Source organism: Grammomys surdaster, unplaced genomic scaffold (assembly GCF_004785775.1).
Source record: "Grammomys surdaster isolate TR1022 unplaced genomic scaffold, NIH_TR_1.0 806, whole genome shotgun sequence".
NCBI classification, from domain to species: Eukaryota; Metazoa; Chordata; class Mammalia; order Rodentia; family Muridae; genus Grammomys; species Grammomys surdaster.
Genome location: NW_021605225.1, coordinates 78,552 through 88,705, shown reverse-complemented (window position 1 = coordinate 88,705; position 10,154 = coordinate 78,552). Strand labels below are relative to the sequence as shown.

The window sequence follows — 10,154 nt, the reverse complement described above, 5'->3', positions numbered from 1 at the left end:
GTCACCAACATCCTACCTTGTAAAGGTTTCCACTGTGCCCAAAATCTCCAACCTGAGGACTGAACCTTAGAGACATTCCAGACCCAAACAGTATTGAGCCCCTTTCTGTTGGAAACCATGTTCTCTGTCTCTTATGGATAGTATTTAATTTTGATCTTACGACTGCCCCAGAATGTAGGTATTGCTAACATATGATGCAGAGGGAGACAGAGGCTGAGAGAGATTAAACTCTCTGCATAGGTTTAAACCTGCAAGTGAGAGTGAAGCACCTGAATTCTAGTGTCTGGTTTTAAGGGCCACACCTTTATTACTCTACCGCATCACTTCCCTGAATGGGAGAAATACTGAAGATGAAACCAGCACTCACAGTATTAGAATCCGAGGCACTTCAGTCAATCGAATCAATGGCTCATCACTTGCTTTGACATGAACAAAAGTTAATTCTCAATCCATGTTAGTTTAAGCTTACTCCCTGCCTTCATCTCCAACTATTTTTTTCTGGTTTAATTGAGACCAAAAAGCTCCATTATGGTCTGTTTTATGGCTAAGAAGCTTCTTATTTCATCATCACTCAAGTATTTGACTGTCCATCAGACTCCCCTGGAAGCAAGAATCTTCTCTCTGTTGAGATGTTAAGAGGAAAACAGGTGGATTTCTATGAGTTTGAGACCAGACTAGTCTACATAGTGAGGCCCTGTCTCAAAATAAACCAAAAAAGCAAGACTAAAATAAAAGAAGCACTCCTTGGTAACACCACCCTTTGACACAAGTCAAAGGGACTGTCTACTGTGTCTACTGGAAGGCTCCAGTCCTTTGGGTCCTGATATGCAGCACATCCGTTGTGTGGCGGCTCCTCAATCAGTATTGAATTACACTTTAATTGCTTACATGTTTCACCTACTGACAGCTTCATTGAAGTCTCCCTCCATACTTGCCCGGATCACATCTGATCTTCACTGTTCTCTCTCTTTGACTTGACTTTGACTTTATGCTGTAGAGCATCCACAACTGAAAAGGAGCTCTGCTTCCACATGGGAGGCATTCAGGAGTCAGTGGGATGCTGAACACCTATCTTAATAAAGTGGGGATGGAGAATAAAGAATGGTAATCTTTACCTTCTCCTCATTTGTACATGTGCCTGAGAAATCATAAAAATGGAAGATTCTGGCAAAATGCAGAATCGGAGGGTAGTCTGTTTCCCTTACTTGGTTGTAAATGAGAAGTGATGTTTTTATCCAGAGAGACATTTCTGCAGCCTGGGGGAAAGGAGTCACCCAGACCATGGTTACAACTCTGCTCATTGAGTTTTTCCTATCAGGAACATTCCCATTTGGTTGGCTGGTGATGTGTTATGTGGGGAGAGTCAGGATATTTTTACACTGTGATATTTTAAAGAAATTATCTTTATTTTTAAATGTTCATCTGGATAGACATGCCAATGAATATTTAGGCCACATTTTGAGCAAAACTCACAATGTTTTTTTCCCCTAAACTTTACATGTGTACACAAGATGACACAATTTTACAGTCTTAAAAGAACAAAGCAGGAGGAATCCAAGCTCATAACCAAGTCAGCGTCAGTGAGCAGATCTGATTCAACACAAAAGGCCACAAAGCTCCGTGTGTTACAGAAGGACTCTTTGAAGATGGGGCTGCATGTGAGCTCCAAGGCCGTTTAAAGGAGGGAGGCTGTAAGCAGGGAGAGGAGCAACAACTGGTGTACTTAACCTAACAGGGCTGAGTTGGCAGGGTTTCAGGTATCAGGTCTGACTGCGGATTGGATGGCTACAAAGAAAGGTAGGCTTTGATCATCAGGCCTGATAGTGATGTATTCATATTTCTTTCTCTCTCTCTCTCTCTCTCTCTCTCTCTCTCTCTCTCTCTCTCTCTCTTTCTCTCTCTCTTTTTCTCTGAGATCTTGATATCTTACCTAAGAAAGTAGTTCTTTGAATCCTTTCTTTCTAAGTCATCAATTGATGAGCCATGAGCTAGCTGGGCCAGCAGACTTTAAAGACTTTATATCGACACCCGGGTCAGGGGCCGTGTCTCCACTACTTAGTAGATAGCCTGTATTAAATTATTCCAAGAGAGCCATTAGCAGGCAAAAAAGAAGAGTTTTCACAGTTAATTTTTTTTTCTCAACAAATGAGGAGCTCAAGAAGTTTCCAGACAGTAGAAATCGCAGATGCGTCTACCTCATGAGTCAGGCTCTGCCTTACTTCTGATTTTTATTATTTTTGTATTTTAACCATTAGATGTTTGATAGTTTCCATTGCTTGACTCCTCTTTAAGACTCGATTAGAACATGATGAAAACCTTTCCCCTATAAACCTGGAACTATCAAGAATGCTCTATCTATAATTCAATTATAATATAATTATAACTTAAGCAAAATCTACTTCCTAAACTCCAGGTAGAGACTCCATTGGCTCAAAACAATGTTTGCTTTACTGTTTCTATTTTTGTCATCCTGAGCAATTGATCTCCTTGATTTGATCTCATATGCATAAAAACAGACGGCTACAATCCAAAATGAGAGAGGTTTCAAAGCAGGACTCTATCTGCTGTATTCTCATGTGAGGCCTTGCTTAAGCTCAGAGCTTCAGAATAACAATAAGGAAATATATGTCAGTCCATAGATGCTTCAGAAATCAGAAGTTAGTGCTCAGTGTCCAAAACTTCCCTTCCTATCAGTGACGTCAGCGCCGTCCACCCACCTCACCAATTCTTCAGACTTTCTTTAGTCCCATCTGACAGTCTTGCTTACACTAGTGACAATATAATCAACTTTCCTATTCCCTCCACAACCTTAACTCTGTAAGCCCCAATCTCTCTGTGGAAACATATTCCGGGACAGGCACAGTTTTGACGTTTCACTTGTGTTATTAGGAGAAACAGAGAGCCCCACATTAGTTGCACTTAGGAAGTAAGAGCTAGCTGTTGCTATCAGCTTGAGAAGCGGCTTTATCATGGCAGAAATGCTCCCCTCTCCCACTACGTGTTAAGGTAAAGAGAAAGGAGCATTGGCAGTTTCCATATAACATTAATTATGCTAGAACTCATGAAGAAAAGGCTCAAAGCACAGTTTGGCTGAGTAAGAATGCTGTAATGCTGGATTTTACAGCCAAGTATCTGCAGATGGATGACAGTTCCAAGCTGACTCTGCTAGCTGCAGCCATAATGAACCACATCAACCTGCTAGAAAGCTAAAGTCCCTTATAAAACTGAAATAGCTTCTTTACTTAATATTAAATTCAGCTAAGCAGTTGTTCACATGAAACTCTAGAAAAAAGGAAATAATCCAGTTACTATCAACACCAAAGAAGCACACACCAACTGACCACGGACCAAAGGGACTTTGGTATTGTAGCCATATCAGACAAATGCATGGCATGGGGACAGGAAGTTCCCTGATGGTTAGGTGACAGGGTCATACAAGACTTTTGAAACCTGCTGTGTTTTCTGTGAGGCTGATGTACTCCGTGTTCCATAACAGGAGTTACATAAACACAGGCTTATCAGCCAGTTTGTTAAAACTGTGTGCAACATTGCTGCGCTGGAAGGGGATCACTAATCTGAGGAAACCGTACTTGGTGCTATAGATTAAAACTGTGGTCTCGATGCACGAGAAGTTTCTAAAAAACAGTTTCCTTCAAGACGGTACTCAGTTTTGACTTGTGACCTTAGCAGTAAAGCAGAGGTGGTCACCAAGGGCAGGCAGTTCAGAAAGACATCTGGAAGGATTTAGGTTGGGCAGCTTTCGGAAGAGGAAAAACGTTTAAAGTTAAGGCCTTTATCTGCGAACAACAGTATATTAATAAACTCTATACCATATTTACAAATGCATTCTTTTGTATTAAAACTAACAATATTCTGTTCACAGTGCCATTGTTTATACAGGTAGCAATCCCATAATACTCGTGTATTTTGGCATGGGAATCAGTAGCGTTAGGTATTTACAGAAAATGTACACGTGTGAATATAAACAGGTCACTGAATCCGTAAAAGACAGATTGGCTAATGGTGCAACAGAGATGAGCTGTACAGCACCGTCCACCCATGGGAGGGGACACGTGGTTTCGTAAATCGCAAAGGTGCCACATCTCTGACCCAACGTGGCATAAAGTCAATAGCAAAACAATGAAACCACTCTTAGGCTTGGGTACGCTGAGTATTCTTAGTCCAAAGTTTTAGACCCATTCTCTGGTGCATGAAATATAAAAGTTAAAAAGATTTATTATTTTATAATAATAATTATTATTAAAATAGAAGGTACTTTCTCTCACACTCTCGTTTGTGCTCTGGCACGTAAGATCAATCTTGCAGTTCCAAGTATGCTGGTGTCATGCAGGTCAGCTGTCCGATGGCGAACTCTAAAAATGCTCTGGACTTAGGAGCCACTGTCAGTCAGCCTGACCAAGGGCCAGAGGCAGACACGACAGAAGCGCCCCTTTCTTACTTCCAGTCTTTTCGGTTGGGGCAGCCACCCCAGAATCAGCTCCAATGACAGTATAGAGCTGCCCATGTCGGCAGCTAATGCTGAGGTGACAATGGCTTTTGTACACTTGGATCAACGAAGGGAGGCGGTAAGTGGCAGGTGGGTGGCATCGAAACCCAGCATGGTGGGCTTGTTGCGAGGGCAGTCGGACGGATGGCCGTGCTTCTGTGGACGGACAGATGGCCGCGCTCCAGCAGACCGCTATCTTAGGGCGTGGCACCTTCCGTCTGCTCCAGGGTCTCAGGTGTGGGGGCAGCCGGGTCCTGGCCGCTGCCCCTGCGTCTGTGCTGATTTGACAGCAGGCTCTTCCACTGGGCTTTGTTATGCGCGAGATGGCTTAGCATGTTCTCGGACAGGGTGCTGTTACCAGTGAAACGGGCCCACTCCCGGAACAGTGGCTCCACGATGTAAGTCATGAAACCTGCAACAGGAAAGGTCACAGACCAGGTCACCACAAGGGCGTCAAAGTCACCTCCTTCACAAGCACGGCTGAGACCCACAGTGCACCCGGCCAGGCATGGGTGGGCAAACAAGATATGCTCACTACCCTTAGTTTCACGGCTCCCACTAAAAATCCTTGTACTTCCACCTCTGCATTTGGGATAAGGAGCTGAGTACCAACCAGACCCTCAGAATTCTTGTGGTAAATGGCTTATCACCAGTTAAATGGTTAAAGCTCTTGACTGAAGTAATGGGTGTTAGCAGTTATTATCTGCAAAGAGAGACCGGCAAAAAAGAAAACGCAAAAAAGAACTAGGGAAGGCAGGTGGGGAGGGGAGGAAATAAATGTAGACGATACCATGGATTCAGATCAGAAAGATTCAGATGGCTTGGTGAGATACTTTTTCAAGATTATTATTTTATAGTATTGTCTTACCATCAATGACATCAGGCAACCACGTTTAAAATGAAGTCATTTTACTTTGTGTACGTGTGTGTGTGTGTTCATGTGGTGTTTTTGATTTTTTTTTTTGAGACAAGGTCTTGTTATGTAGCCTAGGCTAGCTTCTTGGTTTAGCCTCTTAGATTATAGACATTGTATCACCATGCCCAGATTAAACACTCTTTGTCAACACAGAGTTTTAAAAACAGTGCTAATTAGGGATTGAACCCAGAAGTGGGCGTGTGCTAGAGTTAAATGAGTCACAACTGAGAACGTGCCTGGCCCCTTTGATAATATATTTTTACCTGCAAGAAGAAACCCTGCTTTAGTGACTATAGATGACTGTTTGATGTTAGACTTCCTAGTTTCCTCCAACCCCTTTCCTGACAGGGTCTCGCTACTCAGCCCTGGCTGGTCTTGAACTCGTCTTGATTCTCCCGTCTCAGCCTCTAGAGTGCTGAGGTTACAGGACTCTACACTCATGCCCAGATAAAGTTTCTGTTCTCTTAATCATCAAACACTCATTGCCAACTAATCCTTTCTTACTGTTAATGTGTTTTCCACACAAAGATAGCTTTCTGTATAGTGTGGAATTATTGGAATTATGGCAGCAAATTTGGATTTATTTGCACTTTACTGTGCTTCCTTGAAATGGAAGCAAAAGAAAAAAAAGGCAGGATTTTTTGTAATAACATTTTCTCCAGCAACTAACCCTTTTATATTTATAAACATGTGAATTGTAAGACTTGATCTGATGCTATTATTGGACGAACGGCAGACATTTGGCCTTTGGGATGCTAGGGAGAAGGAAGCAGCAATGCAAATGGTTATTGTATGTTTCTGAAGTATCTTATGTGAAATGTGGCTTAAATCTTGTGCTGTGTCTTTGAGATAACCCAGGCTTAGGGAAGCCTCAGTGGTTTTATGTCTGACTGGCCGTGCTAACGGGTGCTGAGTCTCAGCACTTGAGATTTCCCTTTGGACCTGCTATTACATTTTCACCACTTTACATCGGAAGAGGTTATATATTTGACATTTTAAAAAAATACTGTTAAAATGATAGTCTTCTAAAATTCAAAGTGTGAATTTTAGGAAGTGTTACTTCCTAAGTAGAACAGTTACAGATCCAACATTAAAAAAAAAATCAACTCATTTTTCCCTTGATGTTACCCAGGAATTACCTCTGTATTTGTACTGTTTTATGTGAAGACTTTTTGCTTTGGATAAGAAAGTGATTTTAAAGTCTGAATAAGCATCAGACAGGCTTGGGAAACTGTTCCACCAGTGTGCTACCAGACACTCCAAGGATGAGCCCACTGTACCTGGTACTGTCCTTCTGGCATTGTGGGAGAGGAAGGGGGTGGTTTTATAGGAGACATGTGTTGAAGGAAACTTCTCTTTGTCTTCCTATAGATTTTACTGATTAGAGATTCATTTGGTTTCCTTTCTTTTAAAAATGCTAGAGAGAGAGGATTGTGAATGTGGAAAAAGAAGGAGGGGTGCAACTTACTTTTGGGCAAATGTGAACTACTTCCACAGAAAATCAAACCTAACTAAGACTCACACTCGGGAATATATCATTTTGGATTGGGATAAAAAACCAGGCAAAGCAATGCAGACTTTAACCACTGAGCCATCTCTTGGGAAGATGGAGGAAAGAAGGAAATATTGGATGGCTTACCCAGAGCTAGTGTATGAAATAGTCTCACGGGAAGCCACTCGTTAGCAATCTAATTTCAAAATGCAACTTGAAAAAAAAGAGTTTGGATGGCATTGTCCTGCATAGGTGGGCATGGCCTCTCTCAGGGCATGTGGGTTGTTAACTGAAAATCGAGGTACAAGGCCTGGAATTCTGTCCTATGAATTCTTGGTTTGGGAAGCCCCAGAGGCCTCCAAAACAACGTAAACTATTGCTGCTGCCCATGATTACCCATCACAACTACACTGTGAGACCATATTGCTGAAGATACCACACAATTTAGATATAAGATATAGAGAAGTAAATCCCAATCTGACTGGGAAGCTCCCTCCTTGATGACTAGTTTTCACTGTGCCAGAAGGCATCATACAGGCTGCTTTAGAGAAATGAGATTGTGTCTTCACCCAGTGCTGGACCCTGCATGCTGCAATAATGACCTGCCAGGCACGATGCGCCTACTGGCACACCAGTGCATGAATGTTCCGAGTTAACAGGTGGCTTTCTGACTGGACCTGAGGCCTGCTCCACAGGAAAGAATTTCCTGTCTGGTATTGCAATCCTAATCAGAAGTTTATGGCTACAGAGGTCACAGGCCCTAGGGTAGAACTTATTATTTCACTCAATGCTCATGCTGGCTAACTGTCTTCTCTTTGTGTTTATACCCACGATCTGGGCTGCTCTCCACCTTCATCAGAGAAGCTTCCTTCTGCAGTGGAGAGTGGCTCGGTGAGAAAGGCACAGGTAGTCAAAGTGCTGAGAGCAGATCAAAGTACCCAGCATTAAACAAGACACGTGTAATGTGATCAGATAAAGCAATAATCATTGTGGATGCACTAAACCACACTTGAGCAGCTTGCCACAGTTGACACTTGTGTGGTTTCATGAGCTCAGGACTGAAATGTGGTTTCAAGTAGAGAGTGGAGAAGCACTGTCATCTGGCCACAAGGGGACAGCAGAGCTCTAGGATTTCAGGCCTAGGGACTAGGCCATGGATTTCACTGTTGTGGATCAAGGTCTAAGGACCAGCACTGAAAGGATGCTGAAGCACTTACCTCACATGTGAAGGGCCTTAAAGCCTGATTCATTTGGATTTCCACTCTCTGAGCTCTGAAGAGACTGTGAATGGCTTAACTCAGTTTGACTTAAGGGTTTATTTTTTGTATGTGTGTTATGTTTCTGTGTGTCCATGTGTGCATGTGGTTGCTTATGTGTATATAGCTGTGCACATATGTGTACATGTAGTGGGAAGCCAGAAGCCAATAATGGGTGTCTTTCTCAGTTGTTTCTCCCTTTATTACTATTATTTATTTTTTGGTGTGTGTATGCATGCACGAATATGTGTGTGCATGCATGTGTACATGTATTTTGCTTGTATTCCTGTGTGTGTGCACATGTGTGTGCATGCCTGTGTGTGGAAGCCAGAGGTACACTGGATGGTTTTCTAAGATTACCCTCTACCTTTATTTTTAAAATTATTTAAAAAATGTTTTCTTTTAATTTACACATATGTATGTGTACCTATGTGTGGGTATGGGCATGTGAGTGCATGTGCCGACCAGGGCAGTTGTGAGTCACTGGACATGTGTGCTAACATCCAAACTCTAGTCCTCTGCAGGCAGTTACATGGTCTACACCACTGAGCCATTCATCTAGCCACCACTTTTTGAGACAGGGTCTCTCATTAGTTCAGCTAGGACAGCAGGTCAGTGAGCTGCTGGTCAGTGAGTGGGTCAGGTCAGTGATCGTCAGGGATCTTTTATCTCTGCAATTCCCCAGTGCTGGTTTCTGTGCCTGACTTCTTAGACATGTAGATCTTCATGTTTGTGTGCCCGTGAGGTAGGCGCATTATTGACAGCCATCTCCTCACTGAGTCCTCCTTATACTTCAAGACAAGGTCTCTCACTGGGCCTGCAGTTTGCCTGGCAAACACTTTACTGAACAATCCAGCGCATGGATTCTGTTTTTTTGTAGTGCTAGGGATAGATACTGGGCCTTGCACACTGCATGCAAGTGCCAGACTTCTAAGTCACCTTCTGAGCTCTTGGCCTTTAATACTGGGTCTTACTACACAGCTCAGTCTGGCATTGAGTTTGCTACATAAGTGTATGCTGGCTTTGAATTTATGATCTTAATGGCTCGTCACCCCAAGTGCTTGGATTATAGGTATGTACTACCAAGTCTTTCTTGATTCTCACTCTATTCTAAAATCACAAGGTTGATGTTGTAACTTAGTGTTTAGTTAAAGGTCTATAACAAACCCCATTCCTTAATTGTTCTGATTTTTCAAATGATAATTATCTAAAAGGTTGGTCATGATTAACAAGTTTGTCCCCAGCCATTTAGATCTCTGAAAGGCTATGTGTTGTTGTTGCTATTGTTATTATTATTATTTTTTTGTTTTTTTGAGACAGGGTTTCTCTGTGTAGCCCTGGCTGTCCTGGAACTCACTCTGTAGACCAGGCTGGCCTCAAACTCAGAAATCCGCCTGCCTCTGCCTCCCAAGTACTGGGATTAAAGGCGTGTGCCACCACCGCTCAGTTATTGTTATTACTATTACTACTACTATTACTGATTATTATTATTAATTATTATTTTGTGACTCCTGGTAGAGGTGTCCAGCTGTTCAGTTTAAATAAACACAGATTTCAACTCACCAATTTGTATGCTAGGGATTGAATCTTTCTGTTGATTACAAAGAGGACTGATTTCCAGTTCAAACTTCTGTTCAAGGTCACCTAAGAAGAAAGAAGAAGAAGAAGAAACACATAGCAATTTAAGAGTTCATAGAATGTGCATCAAAAACCTTAATGACCCTGTTGGAGGAAATCATGCTGGGGGTTACTGTTCCTTCTGTTTGAATCATCAGGAACCCTTTAGGACCCTTGGCTCTTGGAGCTGCCTGAAGACATAAACCCACAGGGCATCAGCATCCCGAACACTGGCTCCTTTGAGTAGGTGTGCTTGACAGCAGGACAAACTTATAAAAATTACATCTATTTATTCTCTCCCTCTTCCTCCCTTCGTCTCTTCTTCCTTCCCTCTCTCCCTCCTTCTCTCTCTCTCTCTCTCTCCCC

The 10,154-nt window shown here is 42.5% G+C and overlaps 1 protein-coding gene across 1 annotated transcript in view; it reads right to left on the bottom strand.

Moving 5' to 3' along the window:
* Nucleotides 1-1,385: 1,385 nt before the first annotated feature.
* Nucleotides 1,386-10,154, bottom strand: part of Pde7b (phosphodiesterase 7B) — a 60,645-nt gene continuing 51,876 nt past the window's right edge. Inside the window, exons 10-11 of the mRNA XM_028782608.1 lie at nucleotides 9,735-9,815; nucleotides 1,386-4,919 (exon numbers count right to left, since the gene is read on the bottom strand). Of these exons, the coding sequence (XP_028638441.1) occupies nucleotides 4,705-4,919; nucleotides 9,735-9,815 (296 nt within the window). The 3' untranslated portion in view covers nucleotides 1,386-4,704. The remainder of the gene's footprint in view (nucleotides 4,920-9,734; nucleotides 9,816-10,154) is intronic.